Genomic DNA, 19733 nt, shown 5'->3' with positions numbered 1-19733 from the left:
GAGTCCGGCCATTATTTACCTTCTCTGACAGCGAGACCGGCCAATATTAGAGTCCCGGCCAGTAATGGAATACAGGCCAGTATTAGAGGATTTACTGTATGTGGACCTTGTACTTGAGTGAATGAGTATAGGTGAAGGGCAGTGGGTGTAGGCCCAGTCCCACAATACAAATATCCTATAAATAAAGCAGTCTCTTGCAGTTTGTGGCTGGTCACACCAGACTGATAACGATAAGCCCAGGCCTGGACTATTGTCTGTGAGGTTGCTTCTGGAGCCCTTTTCCTCCCCAGGCCTGGACCTGATCTGATAAAACATCTGACACATTCCTCCCCCCCCCCCCCCCCCCCCCCCCCAAGGCATCTATGTACATCCTTAACTTCATTCTGCTTCATGGAAGATATAATACAAAGCATGGATATGTGGGTTTTTTTCATGAAATATCAATAGTAAATTAATAAAGTAGACATATAAATGCAGGGAAGATATTTTAATTATGATCTTCGCCAGTCCAAACTTTTTTTTTTTTTAAATCCGTGATGCATCATCCATATGAAATCAGTAACTGCTGTAAATGCTGCCTCTGGACACCTCCTCAATGACGTTCCTGGAATCATTGGGTGTTCAACATCATACACCCTCCTCCAGGTGACCCAGCCAGGGCTGATCAGACCCCAGTTTGTGTCCAGGTTTTGTAGTGGATATGGGTTTCCCCCAGTGTATATATAGCTTTCATATTATACTTGTCCTTTTCATGAAATTAAACAATGTGCATGGTTCCAATACTCTTGCGTTGTTTAATCTGTCCAATCTGTAATGTACTGAAACGTCCATGACCAATCTGTAAATTAGCATCCATGATGCGTCTGTATTAAAATCCGTAACCATTCTGTATTTTTGTATACGTTCCATAATCTGTGACTCTTCTGTATTTTGTCAACCACCAGAGTATGCAAGTCCAAGCTGTACAGTATGACCTGGAATGTGCTGCTACTTGGGGAACTTCCATGATTATACCCAAGTTGCATGCATTTATTTACCCAAGTGGCAGGACCAACTGATGAGGGGCGGCACGGTGGTGTAGTGGTTAGCGCTGTCGCCTCACAGCAAGAAGGTCCGGGTTCGAGCCCTGTGGCCGGCAAGGGCCTTTCTGTGCGGAGTTTGCATGTTCTCCCCGTGTCCGCATGGGGGTGCTCCGGTTTCCCCCACAGTCCAAAGACGTGCAGGTTAGGTTAACTGGTGACACTAAATTGACCGTAGGTGTGAATGTGAGTGTGAATGGTTGTCTGTGTCTATGTGTCAGCCCTGTGATGACTTGGCGACTTGTCCAGGGTGTACCCCGCCTTTCGCCCGTAGTCAGCTGGGATAGGCTCCAGCTTGCCTGCGACCCTGTAGAACAGGATAAAGCGGCTAGAGATAATGAGATGAGAAGTGGCAGGACCAACTGATATAGTTGTGGTGTGACTGCTCCAGACCAGAATTAAATTCAGGCAAAGGTATAGTTGGTTCTTGGTGGTGGGCAATTCCATGTAAATGTCAACCTCACCATGCAAAAATAAAGCAACATGTAATACATCAAAACCACTCCCAGAGATCTCACCTAGGCCTGTATTTTACAGATGTGAATAAGTTGAACCAATTTGTAACCAACCTAATGCGTCACTGTCAGTCTTTCTTTCTTATAATGTAAACCCCAAGCTAAAATCAACTTTGATCATGTACAATTCTATATTATTGCCACAAGCCACAGAAATGTATGCTAAAATCCACAAAACAGCAAAACAATAGCCATCCTAAATATTATTTAAGAACTTTGATAGTTTTAGCTGATATTTAGAGTTTTTCAAAGGGTTATGGTGGTTAAATTGCTGATTTTCTAAACATATGCCATGTCTATTTCAGACGCGTCACATCCATAACGGAATTTCGTCACATCCATAACGCTGACTTTTCCTTCCGAAACTCTGCATGAAATACAAAATATTTTAAACAAAGATTTTTTAATATTCACCTTGGACCCCTCTATCAAATGGATATCTCCATTTCGACATTAGGTTTACGATTTCACAGAGTTTGATAAAAATGTACAGTCACCCAAGAAAAGTGATACTTTTTCTGTCACGTCCATAACGCATCTTTTATTGGCATTTTCTGGCATGCCCTAGATGTACTATGGGAATTGTTCTTGTTCTATCACTTCTCCAGTATGGTACAGCCTTAAAATATGCAACACCTGTTTAAATACTGGGAGACAATAAAACATGCACTGGGTCATTTGTTGCCATTTTGAGTTCAAGTGTCACGTCCATAACGCTGGAATTGCTCTGGTGCGGGTTTTTTGTGTGTTTTGACTATGATGAAGTGAGTGACCATTTTAAAACTTGCTTGATTCGCTATGCTAAATTGCCCCTAGTTGTGAGGTGTACATGGTGTTCCTGGGATAAAACTCTGGAGTCACTGACTACGTTTACATGCACGTCCAAATCGAGCTGCTGTTGGTAATCAAGCAAAGGGTCCCAGCAGGGGTGCCAGAGAAATCCAATCCTACATGCACAAGTGAAATCGGGCTATTGTGCAAGGTGCATTGTGCACCCGAGCCACACGTGGCTCTACACGCCCCATCGTGTTGGTACACTTCCGGTTGTCGTCATGAAGAAGAGCTATAGTGTTGCCAGATACTGCTGACGTTTTCCAGCCCAAAACATGTTCAAATCCGCTAAAATGCACTTAAAACCCCCAATCTGGCAACACTAGCAGTTCCGTGTTCAAGCTTGCTCTAACAGACTATGGCTACAAACTGTCCGGCGCAGACCACTGTTTTGTAAGACAACTTATTTTGCACAATATTATTTTTCTAAAGTCCATTTTTTGCTTACACAATTTTTTTTTTGCTTACAATTTAACTTGTCTTAATAAACACACAAAAAGTTCAATTTTGTTTTTGACATTCTTCAGATGTTGGACATATATATACACACACAAATACAATGACTTGTTTATGTACACAATTCACAGCTATGCAACAGCTGTACAGATGTATTTGGTGATACAGTAAGTGAGCTAACTTTTAACAGTGCAAACAATGCCACAAAAAGAAAAGATTCATGCCATTGTCATGATTCGTTGTCATGCCGACCGAGGCTGTTGTGTTTCCCGCTTGTGGTCTCGTCACTCGTCACTTCCGGAAGTAGCTCGACAACTAGCTCGATAGGGTATACATGCACAAAGTAGCTCGGCAGAAATCGCATAAACTAGGTCGTGTAGCTCGATTCCGAGAAATCAAGTTCGGTTCAATTTCAGCCGAATTAAGGTGTATACATGGCATTTTGAACTTCGATTTCAGTCGAGCAACGGCAGAAATTCGATTCTCTCTGTGCATGTAAACGTAGTGACTGTGACCCTGATCAGGATAAAGTTTCCTAACCTGTCAAGGAGTCCACTATTCCCTTAGTATGGAGTTAAACTTCATGTTCGTTTAAGTTTAACTGTACTGGAGTGTCTTGAGGTTTACGATAACTCTATGCACTTCTTCCCTGCTACACAATCTAGTATGTTTTAGCCGTATTGAAATTAAACAGAATACTGCCTCTTCACAATTTTTCCTCTCCTTACAGGTATTACTAAGCTCTGTATTGGGTACAAGTGAGCCTTGTTTAGTTCTCAGCATGTGCCATTGGTGATGCAAATGGAAAACTGGCACGTTTCAGAAGCCTTTCCATGCCTTTAGTCATGGAAAACATTTCACCCTGCCATAGATTGAGTTCAGCATGCAGTTGACCAAAACAAGGCCTTACATAAGTCTGTTCTGAAAGTGGTGCATTCGACTAAACTCTTCTCTCCCTTTGCAGACCAGGCATTTGTCACCTTGGCCACGAACAATAAATATGCTAAAGGAGCAATGGTGCTGGGGAAGTCCCTGAGGAACCATAAGACCTCCAAGAAGCTGGTGGTGCTCATCGGACCCCATGTGTCAGAACAGTCCAGGTATGCATCAGTAAAGCTGGAATCAGTTTGAGCATTTGAAGTTCTAATTCTGTGAACAGCAGAATAATGCTGTCAACTGATTGCTCTACAGTCCCAGCCAATCGTTCAGACGTGTCTAATTCAATGGATTTTCTTACTTAAGATGAATCATGTCTTAAAGTAATGATGGATGTCATTTCTCTTGACTTGGTTTAATGCTTCTTGACACATGGATTACTACAGTTAGGGCTTTTTTAATTTCGAGTTTTGATCTCGAACACTAAGAAGGCAAGAAACTCGTCCACTAATAACTTGACAAGGCACGCCTGTTAATTGAAAAGCATTCCAGGTGTCGCCCTCATGAAGCTGGTTAAGATGATGCCAAAGCTTTATTATATCAGTGTGCAAAGAGTCATTGAGGTTTAACACTTGATTACCATAATTCCATACATGTTCCAGGTGTTTTCATAATTTTGATGTCTTCAGTGTTCTACAATGTTGAGAATAATCAAAACAGACCCCTATAAATGACTAGGGGTGTATGAACTTGACAGATACTGTAGGTATTCTCCCTAAGCATTTATAGGGCAATATGCCAAAATGACCAATAAAAAGGAAAATTCTGGCTTTTTTTAAACCTGGGCCCCATTTCCCTAGCCTGGGCCCGCCCATCCTAAGTGTGACGCAACACGAGGACCTGTTGCGAGCTTAGTCTGGCAAGGCAAGCTATCTACAGCTTTTCCAAGCTCCTGAAAAATCGGGAGCCAATCAACTTTGAGCATCTCCAACAGCCCTGGGTAGAGGCGTGTTCAAGGCACTGACGTAGTAGAACTGCGACCGGAAGCCATAGATTGTTTACAGAATGTATACCGGAAGCTCTTCATTCATGAATGCTGTATTGAAAGCATTCAACGGGAAGTTCTCATTGAAAACGGAGCAAAGAGCAGCCCTGGAGGTATTTATTGAAAGGAAGGACGTTTTCGCCTTGCTTCTGACCGGCTTCGTTAAGAGTTTAATAATAGGATGTCTATGGTTTAATCTACCAGTTGGCCCCGTCGCGTCACATACGTCAGAGGAAAGAGTGATGTGATTGGTTTAAGCTTCGTCACAGCCTTTTCTGGCTTCGACCAGTAGCAAACTGAGGCATTTCAGGGAGGCGGGTCAACCACGTGCTTTGGGAAACGGTTGGGCTTGATATCTTTGCCAGACCAAATGCTCGCAGAGCTTTGAAGTTGCATTAGCCAGACTACCATTTCCCATCCCTTTGGGTTCAAATATTTTAGGAACAAAAACGATTAAATTGGTGCAGTACCGAGTTAACAACTATTTGCTGAAGATGAAGTGAATATCGGTGATTTATTATACATACAGGCCACTTTTTCCATGGAATAAAAACATGTTCTCTTCCCTTATAGCAGGTTTACTGTATTGATGGCATGCAATATCATTGCTTATCCTCCCGATGGAGAACGAGTGCCAGGCTTTTAGATAGAGGGGCGTCTGGGCGTCTTTTCGACGCCCTGTACTGAAAAAAACAAGAAATTGGACGCCCTACTTTTTAGTACGACGCCCTAAAGACGCCCTAATATTTCCGCCCGTGTTATGTCCGGTAACTTAGCTGAATATGTTAAAAAATCGCCGAGTCTGAGCTTTCCGAGGATCTACAAGCTTTGTTGGCACCGCCATTTTGGAAATTTCAGAAGTCTCGCTTTGACAGCTGTCTTTCCCGAAGACGCCCAGGGTTACCATAGCAACAGCACGAGCCCAGAGTACAAAATATAGGCACCCGCCGCAGAGCTACAGAAACGCGCGTTTCTATGGCTGCACTAATTTCAAAGTTGTGAGAGCCCTCGTTATAAATAAATGGGTTATTAAATAAATTTGGTGTACAAAGCACTTGTAATATGCGTTCCCAGAGCAGAGGGGGAAAAGATGTATGCCTAGGAGACACTGGCATAAATATCCAGACAATATAGCCGTAGACTATATTGCCGCAGCTAAATGTGGAATGTAGACTACCTAAATGTAAATTTTTAGTACCTTGGTTTTTACCTTCTAGCTTTGTAATTAATGGGTTTCTATTGAAAAAACGAATACCATTATAATGTTTGAAGACTTAGCCATATTTCCTGTGTGTTTTTTTCTTTGTTATACTAAATCTTTGGACGCTAGCGGCTTTGAAAGCAAAACTGGTCAGCCGGGGTTGGTTGTCACACTGTGTTCGGGGTTGGTTGTCACATGTAATGCAATTGCAATAGGTGCACTACTGACTGAGACAAACACAGCTACAACAAGCTTTATTTATGTAGTATTCTGCGATCAGAAAGCTTTATAGCTAATTTGTCATGCTTAATATGCAACTCCAGCTCAAAAAATCCCAGAAATGTACCCATTTTAATAATAATATTCATTAAAAATATACGCAGTTTGCAGTGTATTTTGTTTTGGTGTTCCCAAAGTTGATATTGTATTACCAATCTGTTATACCTACATGTATTTTGAATACATTTTCTTTAACATTTTTACATAATTCTCAAAAATATGTATGTATTTTCGGTTCCTGTACCGCCCCATTGAAATAACATTGTGACAACCAACCCTATAGGGAAAAACACTTGGCTGTATTGCTCAAAATTTGCTGTCAAAATGAAGGAAATAGCATTTGAGAGCATTAGAAATTTCAAAATTTTCCGGGGGAGTACCCCCGGAACCCCCTAAAACACTCGTGCCAGCGGCGCTCAACGCGCCGCTACACCTCGCCACATACAGTGACACCTGCAAAAAAGTTAGACTCCCTAAAAAAAAATCCTGCCTAAAAGCCTGACGAGTGCAATATTAATATTGCATGTTGTCAAGACATGACATCAGAGCTCATAAGATCCAGTGACAACTTTTCTGCTGTGTATGCGCCCAATCTTTGTTTGGCCAGGAAAGAGAGAAGGCAGGCTTAATTCAGTGCTAGGTTTAAGTACGGAATAAATAAACTGAAACTAAAGCCGCCCTGAACATCCGAAAGGCTACCAAAACTTGATTTAGAGATTATTCACGCATGTTTTACAAGAGAAAAACATACCAATGGACATAAACTGGAGGAGGCAGACGCATCGGAGATGTAAAACGTCTCTGCTAGTGAGGTGACTGTTTGGACACAGGCATGGCCGTGACGTTTGCGTCATTTTAAAAGCGGAAGGTTTAAAGAGAAAGATGCATTGAACACCATAAAGGGTACCAAAACTTCACTGGATATTCACACATCTTTACAAGAGAAAAACATGGCAACGGACATCGAAAAACTGGAAAGGAGAGCAATAGTGGAAATATTGCCAAAGTTCTACTTGGAGGTGAGGAAAAGTGACGGAGACTTTTACAAGAGGACGTCACTCGTGGACGTAACTCAGCAAAGCCCTTTTGTTTTAAACAACTGCTATGTAACAATTAACTACGACCATAAGTAACTTTGACCTTGAACGGTCACTCTGGATATAGCTTGTATACGAGTTGGGTTGTTCAGGCTTTTTGGACTTGTACCATTTTTGTTAGAACTTTGACTTTGTATAGTATGTTGGATTGACTGAACATTTGAATTGCATTCGATCAGAATTGGCATTCAGTATTGGTAAGTTAACTTTTTGTAAAATCTATAACTGTTCTATCGAATGTCTGTGTATAATAATAATGGCTGGCTTTTTTTCATGGTCTGTCATGTATATTCCATTCAGCTACTCCTCTTCGACTCGTTCAGTATCATGCTATCTGAATGGAATATATGATATACCACTCAACGCTAGCCAATATTTAAATAATAAAGATGAAGTCATGGTGGGTATTCACTAAAGCCTCGGTCACAACCGGCCGTACGTGCTCCTACGGCTGGTCTACGTGCAAAAAACGCAAGAAACGCACGGAGGGCGCACATGTGACGTGCTGATTTTCGAGCCGTAGACTGGCCGCAGACCGGCCGCAGAGGTTCTTTGTCATGTCAAACTCACTCTACGGGCGCTTACTTTTTTTTTTCCAGGTTGCAAGACAAACTTGCGGCCAACGTGCGTCTTTCTCCATGAACAAAAACGCAGCGATTTGGGAAACGCCAAAAAAATCGTACGTCCGGTTGTGACCTAGGCTTAAGCCTGAGGCAGATAACTTGATAGAAAAACACAGGTGACTAATGATTTAAAAAATCATTTTTCAGTCTTCAAAAGCAGCATGCAGATGTAATAATGTGCACAGGCTTGTTACTTATCTATGCTAAGTCACACAAAATGCTGTTTTGAAATGGATAAAATAAATCCCAGTTCCGCCTTACCGTTGAATAGTTTTAGACCAAACTTCGTAGCATCTTTAGTGCTTTTAGGAACAGTTTCTTTCATTTGTAATTCGTCTTCACTTGCAATGACAAGCGATTGGCTGCCATTTTGCCACGTCGCTCAGTGATTATCGAGAAATTGAGTGTCTCGTTTCTCAGTAAGCGTGCGCAATTTCCTATAAGCGTGTCTGTAGTTGTACTAAAATGCTATACCGTATTTTCTGGACTATAAGCCGCTACTTTTTTCCTAGGTTTTGAACCATGCGGCTTATACAAAGGTGCGGCTATTCTGTGGATTTTTCTTCCACCACTAGGGGCGCTCTAACCGGAAGTAGAATCAAAAATAAGATAGACGAAAAATCAATGCAAAGAAGAATTAGCAGATCTTTAGCAGATAGAACACACACGACAAATTACTAACTGGTAATTATTTTCAAATCCAGCCAAGATGATTAAAGTGACTTGTGGTTTCAAACACAGGAGAAATGAAGGTAAATAAATACCGGTTATTTTCTTTTGGTTCTGTTCCGTTTTAATCAGCAAAGTTGCTGCCGTGTTAAAAGGCACTGTTCGGAAAGAATCGGTTCAGGTACATACATGTACATTTACAGTACAAAATCGTTCTGTACATGCAGTAAATATCTAATTTTTCAACATAGATATCTGCGGCTTATAGCCCGGTGCGGCTTGTATATCTTTTATTTTTTTTTTTTTATTTTTTTTTTTTAAAATAGAGCGGATGTGGCTTATATACAGGTGCGCTCTATAGTCCAGAAAATACGGTAATTGGAAACGGCTGTAGTGTAATTCTGTGGGTCAAAGTAAAGCATTAGTCTTCTCCATGGTCATGCTTGTAATGTTTTGTCTGACAATGTTTAAAGGGTCCTTACAGAGATGCACTAATGTCTGTTTACTTCAGTAACTGTAAAGAATCTGTAAAGTTATTTTTGCATTTCTCCTCTTCTGGTCTCTAAGGCAGCACCCCCATTCAGTGCCTGCAGTTGACTTATCACATGGGGGCTGTTGTCCGATGCCTGACCTCATGGAAAGGATCCATTTTGTTAACATCAGGAAACGGCTCCCATGTGGGAATTGGTGTAGATGATTGCCCTGAAGAATTGTGTAGCTGATTTGTGGCTTCTGGTTATAGTGTTCTAACAAAATACTGGGTTGATTTTTTTTTTTTCCAATAGTTTTTGTTCCAAGTCAGTTTTTGACCCAAAAAGGGCAGGATGGGGACTGGGTTAAGAAATCCTAGAGTTTCTTTAACCAAGATTGGCTGGCTAACTTGAAACAAATTCTGTATTCTGCCTCAAATGGGAAAAGTAATTTGAAAAAGTGCACTCGTCCCCTGTATTTCACACGATCACTTGCATGAAATACAGTATAACTGGATGACAAAATGGCTCGGGCTTCAATACTTGAGACTAAAGCTACTCTAACGGGTGTTAACTCAAAGTGAGGGGTTGGAGTGTTGGTTTGTTCTGGTCGGTCACTTCTGGCTTCATCTCTAGAGCTTCTTAAACGTTTATAGGCACAACAACCTATTGACCAATGATGCACTGTTGTGAAAGTGAGCAGAAAACCCAACCAAATATGAGCATTACGACGGATGGGTTTCAAAACGTGACGTGTCGGTGCCGCCATTTTGAAAACTGTTTTTTCCAAATGAAATATTGCCCAAAAAAACTTTATTACTGCCTACTTTTTTTTTTCCAAAACTTTCCTGATCGCTATCAAAACAACCAAAACTTCCGGCTTGATTACATCAGCATTCGAAAGAAGGTGCGTGCGTCTTTTGACAACATTGGCAGATGTCGGTCACTTTGATTTCTGCTGTACGTTTTACTTCCATCCTACGATGTCTTGCACAGGTCTCAACGAATCTCGTTTACAGCCATTGCTTTGACACATGGACTGATGTACATTACAGAGCATATTTCAAACACTCATAACTTGCTATAGCAGTGATAAAATGGCTAAAATGCATTCCTATATTTTAATAAAATGAGAATTTTGATGAATTTGCCTTCAGTTCTCATTTAACAATATTGGTGGAAGCTATGGGTCCCTGGTATCTGATTTATAAATGTCAAACTGTAATCCCACTGCTAGCTAATTTTCCTAAGAATATGTTGAGTATATTGTCGCAGAAGTTGTCCCCCCCCCCCCCCCCCCAATAAATAAATAAATTTAAAGCTAGACGGCCTTTCAATTTCATAAAATTGGTGAAATTTAGTTCCCTCTGAAATTTGGTCATTGTGGTTTTCTTTAATCTCAAAATATCAGGCCATCCTGTGGCTGGGAGGTTAATTTGAGGATTCCTGAACAAATGTGCACGAAATCGCCTGCTTTGTGCAGTCAGGCAGACTAAGGAAGTCCATATGCACATGTTTACCTTTGACTGTGCACTGACTGTTACGACACTTTGTCGCTAAATGAATAGCTGATCACACCAAGGTGCTCGCTGACTGCCAATATTGATTTAGTTTGGGCCTGCGTTTCCTTTCTTTCGCAACATGTCTTCTCACTGTTACTGTAGTCGGTCTTCCACGTTTCATTCGCACACTCGTGTCCTACATTTTTCTCTCTGGTTTCAAATTTGTATCCTACAATGCCTTGTGTGAACAGGGAAAGCCCACCATGTGATGCATGACATGGTATCTTGAATTGGGTCATGGTGAAGCAGGAAAAAATAGTGGGGAATTTAGGGCAATGAGGCTCTAAATTCATTAATTGTTCTATTTATTTTAAAAAATGACTAAATTGGAAGTCTGATTTCAAATTCAGTAGCTTTCGGTCCACTAAACAAAAATAATTGGGTGTCTGGGGGGAATTCTTTTTATGACCTACACTTGAAAAATCTGAAAGGCAGTCTACCTTTAAATGCAACTGAAGAATTTCTCGAGAGCTGTGTGTAGACTTGTAACAAGTGTGACCCCAGGTGTTTGGTTCCAGTGCGTATTTAGTACACTGTTGCGTAGATTAGTGATGGACTTTGATTTGTGGATATAAAAATAGAACAATGTACTTGGCAATGTGATATGTATATGGTGTTTGTACTACATTATACCGGAGTGTGGTAATACCAATACAGCATTGAGGCAGTACACAAGGTCAATTTGGAAAATTCAGGAGAACTATACTTGCAGAAAGTATTCTGTAGGGAACATTGTGTAACGGTGTTGCTGAATTTACAGATTGTACTTTTTAAACTGTACTGCTACAACTGGTTTTTGTGGAGATTGGACAATTCAGTGACTGTTTCAAGATGGAATGTGTAAGCTAGTATTCAGCAATTACCAGGAAATTGCATATGGGTCAGTCCATGAAATGGGGTTACCAAAATGTGACACAGAGGGAGTCACTTAAAACAATTTACAACTGAAAACAACTTTTATTTCCATGAAGCATTGACCATATAAGAAAATATAACCTAGTTAAGATAACTCCTGCTCTACAATGCATGATAAAATCCATAAATATTTACCCGGTTGCTAATGTAACAAGGACACGAACAAGCTTTTAAAAATAAAGGAAAAAAGTTGATAATCAATTTTTTGCTTTTATTTGCTTACTTTAAACATTAACACTGAATAAGAATTCATTAGAAATTAGTTCAACATCATAAACACTGAAAATATGAAATGCCAGTATTTCACAAACTTGATAAAATCTCTAAGATTTGAACAATAACAGTCATTAACAGGAAACAGTTTCATCCTCGTGTTATACAAGTCACAATAACATGGTAGACTTCCTTATCACACAATATCACCAACTGTCGGTCGAACGCAACATGGTTTTAAGCGTAACTTTGCTGGACACGCTGATATCACCTACCTGCTCTTGCTGGCTGCCATTTTGATGCCATTGATGGCGACGAGAGCACGTGTTGTGGTGTGTGAGATCCCGCGAGAAGTTCTCGCGTCAGTTCAGCTGACCTAGATTGAGTAAATGGGTCTCACAGGTTGTGAACGAACCAAGAAGTGAGTGGACGCTAAGTTAGGATGTGAGAAAAAACATCGATAATTTCTTTTATTGCTGTTTGTTTAAATTTCTTTCTACCTACATCGTTTTATAGTATATTCTTCTTTATATTAAAAACATCAATCATGATTTCAACTCGTTTTATCATTTTTTATAAGCCTGGTTTCTAACGTAACACGGTAGGACATCACAATGTTACATTCACAACCTATTTTTAGTGGATGAATTCGAAGCTAAATAGTTTATAGAACCTTAACTTTATTATGTGAGTGTAAAACTAAATTGCAAGTACCATGAAACTAATTTTATTGAAATTCTCAAAGTAATGAAGGTTTATTTAAGCTCAGTCAGCAAATATTCCATGTCTCAAAAAACGTGTCATCCGTGTCCAGTCACGGGAAGAAAATGTTTCACATTTCTTTATTTCAAAAGAGAACTTCATTTTTATTTTATTTCTTCAAACAATATTTATGGATAATCTGCTAAATATTTCTTTAAATCATGGAAATTAAAGATGAAATGATTATGTAAACCCGGACCAATGAAAAGTAACATCATTTCATGGACTGACCCATATAACTGATTGACTTGATAGTTGTTTGTAAGCTACTGTGCTGGAATGTTCCACATTGCATGTTGCTCATCTTGCCTCATTTGGCCCATATTTAGGATGGTTGAGCGACGTGCCAAGCTAAAGTTTTTGCATGAGCTGTTTGGATTTAGAGGCCCAAATACAAGTCCAGATGCCGAAGCTAGCTCGGAAATATCCAATTAGGTCATCATAGATGGCTTGGTTTAGGTTCAGACAACATTAAAGTTAAATCTGGTTAATTCTGGAGAAACCTTAGTCCTGGAGAGGTTTTTTTTTCCTTCTAACATTCAAGTAACTGGAAGCCCTAAAGCTTTTCAGTCTGTAAAGTCTTAATGCTCATCTGTGTCTAGTCCATCAATAAGACCAAATTTTAAGTTTGTCCTGTAATTTGACACTTTTTTAAAGGTGATGACAGGCTTCTAGAGTCTAGATTAAGGGTTTTGTATTGAATGTGAAATTTGCTGAGTAATTGTCATCTTACTTGCAAGGGAAGTAAAGCAGTACCACAAAAGGCTTATTCTTGGTCAGAATAATGTAATGGATTATGTTGGCTCTTCTGGGTTTGGGGTCCATCCATTTTCTTCCACTTGAGTCATGGTAGCAGCAGGGTATTCCAGGTGTCCTTCTCCAGCAATGCTTTCCAGTTCCTCCTGGGGGATCCCAAGGCACTCCCAGGTCAGAGGAGATGTATAAGCTCTCCAGCGTGTTCTGGGTCTACCCTGAGGTCTCCTCCCAGTTGGTTTGGGGTGTGGTGTTTGGTACCCTTATGTGGTCACTTGCCAATTCCCACTTTACTAGCTAGTTCTCTTGATCATACAACTCCTACCAGCCAGGGTGAATGCTGATATATTTCCATCAAGACATGTCAAGCCAATGTCATGGAACCATGTAACACACAAGACTTTATCTGCCCTGCTCAGTATACATGAACTCACAGATGCCCACAACTGACTAATGTCCCCCTGTTTGACAGGGGAAAGAGTAATGCCTTCCTACCCCAGAGCATGGACAGTTGTGCTTTTGGACTCCTGGCCATGGATGCTGTGGTATCACTGGAATTTGAACTCCTTATAACCCAGTGATGGAGTTTGTGAGGAAGTCTGTTTTGCACACCTTTTGTAATTTGAACCATCATGAGGAACATGAAGCTTTGCAAGTCAAACGCTCTAGTTTGAGCCTCTTTAATACACCCTCGTCATCTTCCCCAACAACCCAAAAGTTGCCAAACACGGGGTGAGGAAGGGCGTGACAAGGAGCAGATTTTAAAACGGAAGCACACTTTCCTTTGGTAGTGAACATGTGAAATAACTTCCTTTGATTTTGTATGGTACACTTGCTCAGTTTGGTTCAGTGTTCATGTCTTCATTTTGAGGTAAAAACATGACTTGAGATGCAAGTGTACTAACTAGGTAAACAAAGGTGTATTGGGGCAACCGAAACCGATAGGGTGTGGGTTGTGGGGATTGGGTTTTTCCTCAAGCCCAGTTTAGTCTAATAGTTGGTTTTAAAATATCAGTTGTCAAAGCATTTGAGTTTTTTATGGCACAAACTGCCTTTCATGAGTATGCATCAGGTTGCAGTAACTTGTAGGCTGGTTCTAGTCAATGTCTTGGACTTGTTCCCTCACCCCTCCAAGTAGCTAGTAGAGTAATTTTAGTAACTTCTCGATGTAGCGTTCCCCTTGGGGTCATCAGGAAGTCCCTCAAGGGAGGATTTGTTAGTGTATGACGCAAGGCCAACATTGGTCTGTGAGAACCAGTTCTGGTAAGTATCCAGTGTTGCCTTTGTTTAGTCTGCAGTATTATGTGATTAGGTTAACATGGGGTGGCCTTAGGCTGAGGTGCCCTTGAGCAAGGCACCTAACCTCTGACTGCTCCCCGGGTGCTGTTAGCGTGGCTGCCCACTGCTCTGGGTGTGTTCACTTATTTTGGATGGGTTAAATGAGAGGCATTTCACAAGTGTATGTGTGATGAATGCTTACTCAGTCCTGAGACCTGGTTCTGCTACAATGAGTCAGGATTTTGTTCTGTTCCAGTTTTCAGTGCTCTCTGATTAGCTTGATCATCCATATTGCTTTAAATATAGACTTCCACTCTTGCACTGCTGAACCAATTTGTGTGACTTTCATAATCTGCTTCCTCTTGGTTTTCTTGGTGAATTGTGGTTCCTGCTGTTTGTATTTGACAGGAACAAAAGGAGGATGTTGCAGTGTGTGGTCTGATGTTGCAAACGCTTTTTACCTAACTTGATTTTGTTTTGTACCAACTAATGTGAATTTGATGACTGAATCTGCACTTTAACCACAACTAAGCCTCTCTGGGATTAATATTCCTTTTGGATGTCAGTAAACCAATTTGCTTAAGCTTGAATGTGATCTGAGGATTAGCAAATTCAGTGTTTGGCATAGTAATGGTGTTTTGCATTGGCTTATTTAGAGATGCAATGATTGCAGTTTTTTTTTGGGGGGCAGGCAGTCTGATCTGCTAATTCTGACGTTTGTTGAATCGTAATTGATGGCATATAAACACTAACTTTAATGGAAAAGTTTTGCATCTTCAAGTGCACTAGACAAGCTGCCAACTGAAAATGGAGTACAGCATTTATACTTTCCCAAATGAAAATGGCCTAATGAAACAAGTTGAAATGTAGTGCATGCAGAGTAGAAAAGCTTAGATACTGTTCCATGTGTTCACAGGGTGTGCATGGATTTTGAGACTAATTTCTATCTGTGCTGCGGTGTGCGCAATGTGAAGCATATGGCGCATGAGTAAATTTGACTGGCACTGAATCAGATGAGGCTTTTTAATTTTTCTTCATTCATATTCATATTAAACCATTTATTTAAAGCTATTATGCGTTAGTGGGGTCATGTGGGAATGAGCAAAACAGCAAAGCCAACATGTTCCCAGGAACTGATGAGCCTAGTTACGTTAAGGAAAGTCTTTTGCCATGGCTTTAGTTAGAATCTAAGCTGTTGAATTTCCTTGTTACCATCATATTGCCTGTGTGAAGCAACTACTGGCAGACTCAACTACAAGAAATGAGAACTTTGGCAGAGCTAAGCAAAGATGTTAGACTGACTTTGAACAAAACATCTTCCGAAACAGTTGGAGAACTTGCTCAAGAGACATGATGCAGCTTGATGGCTATTAGCTAGTTAGCAAGATGTCTTGGTTTGGGCTTTTTACCACAATGGACTTGCCCCCTCCTGAAGTTATGGTATGTGTGTGGCTTCAGTGGCAAATACAGCCCCGATTACATACCGTATAACAGCGCCCAAATTACAGGCTTGTCAAAAGGCCCAAAATGGAACATACGAAAATCGCCCAAATTAGAAGAAAAAAATCCTGTTTCATAAGGGTGGAGAACCCAAAATATTTTTATTATTGTTAAATGTCATTTTTTTGGCATATATATTTCAATTAGTGCTGTCAAAAATGTCGCGTTATTAACGCGTTAACTTGACTCAATTTTAACGGCGATAATTTTTATCGCGAGATTAACGCTCTGTAGCATGATGTAGGTTTTTCATAAGCTTTTGAAACTGCCAGGAACTTGGAACAGAGACTTTGGTTCGAAAACCGATAGCAGCTAGACTGTAATGCCACGCCCCGCACAGCCAGAGTCCTCTGCACGCTAGTAGAGATGGAATTTATGGCTCTTTGATGGGATCCGCATCTTTGTGATCCGTTCTTTGAAAAGAGCCGTTCAAAAGACTGGCTAATTTGGCTCTTTTTAAATATTTATTCAGTTTTAAGAAGACAGCGTCTAAAGAAGTCAGATCCCTCTGAACTGTAAACTCAATGCTATCCCAGAAATCCTTCCTGTAATATGCAAATTTGGCCGCCTCTGATTGGACAGCACGACGCATCAACAGGCAGAAAGTGTAAAAGTACAAAATGTGTTAAGTGAGCTGAAACAGTAAAGATCAGATTCAATGCTATATTTATCAACGAACAACTTAAACTTAATATAATGGTGTACTTTATATTATAAGCAAGCATGTCAAGCCTACCGTCACTGTGTAACCTATCTCTCTTTAGTTGTAGACTAACTCAAACAGTAGATCATTTCACTCATGGTTCTCTTGCTAACCCTGCGCCGGTGCTCGGCTTAGGTTTCACTTTGCAGTGGCTGTGTCAAGACATGTTATGCTTTGCAGTAAAAAAAAAAAAACATTGGTGCAAAGCAATCCCATTCACTTTTTTATGCTGATAAGAGAATTACAATGGTTTATGTGACAAAAATGTGCGATTTAATTGCGAGTTAACTATGACAGTCGCGACATTAATCGCGATTAAATATTTTAATCACTTGACAGCACTAATTTCAATTTGTTGTTCGGTCGCTTCGTAACATGAAGTGAACATGAAATGCGTCTAGCGATTACCGTAAACAGTGAGTCTCTGACGTCTGAATGTCGTAAAATATACTTCCTTTGTTGTGAAATTCTCAACGATTCATGATAACATGTGGTTGTCGGTTTGTGATAACTGTTGATAGCATAGATTGACAAGTGGTCGTCATGCCGGGTCGTGGTAGACCTAAGACAACTGGTAAATCACATAAGAACAGCAGTTCATATATTCATGGAAAACGCACAATCGATGGCATTATTAAGCCTACAGGTGGGGGAATGGGGAGGTTTATCACACGACAGAACAGTCAGACGTCAGACGATATTGTTGACAAGGTCGAGGTCGTTGACTTGTCTGCAACAGCTGCCTTACAGTTGCCAGGTACGCTATGGATTTTTATTACATATTTTGTGAGACTTTTATGTAATCTGCTTTGTACCAGCTTATTTTTAAACTTGAGTGAAAAATTATCCCATTTATGCCCAAATTAATTTATACCAAACTATATTGGAAGTTGAATTGAAATAGATGTGCGCCCAAATAGATGCTGTGATCATAATTAGGCTTACAAAACTTTTTGACTTTTTAGATACAGCACTACTTTATACTTGCACATGATTATGTAATTTCTATTTTTATTGCTCGATATATTTATAATTGGTTAAAAAATTACTAAAAATGATGCGTCAAATTTTCGGCACGCTATGCGTGAAAATGGTGGTAAAAAAAAATTTTTAGGCTTGCTACGCTTGCCATGGTGCCCAAATTAAAAACCTGTCTTTGCCCCTGGGCTTGTATGGTGTGGGGGGAGCCCAAATGGAGCTTGACTTGGGTGGGGAGAAGTTAACCTTTTTGGAATTAAATGATTACTTAGGTTATGCTTCAGTACGTTGAAGCAATATCTCACTCCCAGTCGAGCAATTATCACTAGCTCTGATTATCCTAGCTAATCAGCCTGTGGCTTTGTCTCTAAGCTGAATTGCAGCCATGTCAATATATTTGGTGTAGCTGCATGATTGCAAGTATGATTTCTAGAACTGACTTTATAAAAGCAAATCAAGTAATTTTAATGTCTGGTAACTGACATTTTGGACATACTGTGTCGCCAAAGTTTTGGTTTATTTTTGCTCTATTGAGGGAAATTGATCCTGAAGATGCTACTCACTGATGGCCTCTTGGCTAACTGGCTACCCAGCTTACATAGTTGTGTTTTCTGGTAAAATTGGCTTCCCTTCTGTCTCGTCATCTAACAAGTGCTTTTTTTTTTTTTTTTTGGGTGAGCATTTATTCATGAAAATCAGAGGTGGGCAAAGTACCCAACTTCATTACTTAAGTCGAAGTACAGATCTTACTGGTCAAAGGTTACTCCGATACAAGTGGAGGTTGTACAAAGTACTGAAATACTTGCTTTTGAAATTTACTTAAATATTAAAAGTAAATTTTCTGTTAGCGTGTTGTATTATTGCCACAACGCTTACAAAACCTAATACCACTGAAGCAGCCGACTGGATTTACTGACTAACTTGTAGACCCTGTAGAAGAAATACCTGGTAGAAGGTTACCAAATGAAACACAACTGAACTGAAAGAACCATTGTCCCTGACCCAGCCCCAGCAGTGTGTGCACACGTATGTGTATGTTAATCAGGAAGACGGTGGAATAGCTGTAAATGCAGCTTGCTCAGAAAATGACAATCCAACCTGCTTAAAACCCAGGTCCACACCTTGAGTTTAACTGCCCAACTGCAACACTGCTTTAATCAAGATGAAGAAAAATGCAAGACAGTCATCTGACAAAATAAATTCCAACAATTTGTTGACTGACTAGTACAGTACTGTCCATCTCACAGGTCTCGCACACGCAAGTGTATGTATTCTTGCACATATGAATCTGCTTGTGGAATCATGGCAGTTTAACATTAAGCTACCTAGCTCTAAAAGCACACAGCTTCATTGCAAGCTTTCTCTTGGAATAAAACGTTTGCATACCTCAATATACTTCCGCAGGTCGGACGGTGAGTTTTTGTAGGCTGTGATGTGGTTCATTTTAGGCAAACATTTAAAACAAAATGAATAACTTTTTTTTTTAAGAAAACTGAAAAATGGGTTCTAGCTATAGCCATGAGTGCATGCATTCCCCAGAAGAACTGCCTCCTTCCATTCTGCCGTCGACTGATCATGTTAAATAATGCTGCGGAGAAACCATTGATCTTGATTTTATCCAGTCTATGGATGTGACCCTAGTGATTACTGATGGACTGTCAGTGTTGCCTGCGAAAAAACCAGTCACGTTTTAGAAAAGAGCTTCCACTTTCAAAGCTGCTTCATAGTAACAAGGACCTTGATAGAAATGTAGGAAAGTATATTTTGTCTTTCAGATGTAGTGAAGTTAGTCATAAGTGGCAAAAAAAATATTAAGTAGAGGTACTTGGTGTACTTAAGTACAGTCCAAGTAAATGTACTTCATTACTGTTCACCTCTGACGAAAATGTATCCTCTGCCTTGTCAACCGATGTTGCTGATGGTTTTGA

General features: G+C 40.2%; 1 protein-coding gene across 2 annotated transcripts in view; it reads left to right on the top strand.

Annotated features, from left to right (window-relative positions):
* The window catches only part of gyg1b (glycogenin 1b), a 72418-nt gene that overhangs the window by 11512 nt on the left and 41173 nt on the right, over nt 1–19733 (top strand). For both annotated transcript variants that reach the window (XM_060922534.1, XM_060922535.1), the window contains exon 2: nt 3846–3981. In XM_060922534.1, coding sequence (XP_060778517.1) covers nt 3846–3981 — 136 coding nt within the window. The remainder of the gene's footprint in view (nt 1–3845; nt 3982–19733) is intronic.

Source organism: Neoarius graeffei, chromosome 5, assembly GCF_027579695.1.
Source record: "Neoarius graeffei isolate fNeoGra1 chromosome 5, fNeoGra1.pri, whole genome shotgun sequence".
Taxonomy (NCBI): Eukaryota; Metazoa; Chordata; class Actinopteri; order Siluriformes; family Ariidae; genus Neoarius; species Neoarius graeffei.
This window is presented reverse-complemented; position numbering and strand designations above follow the sequence as displayed.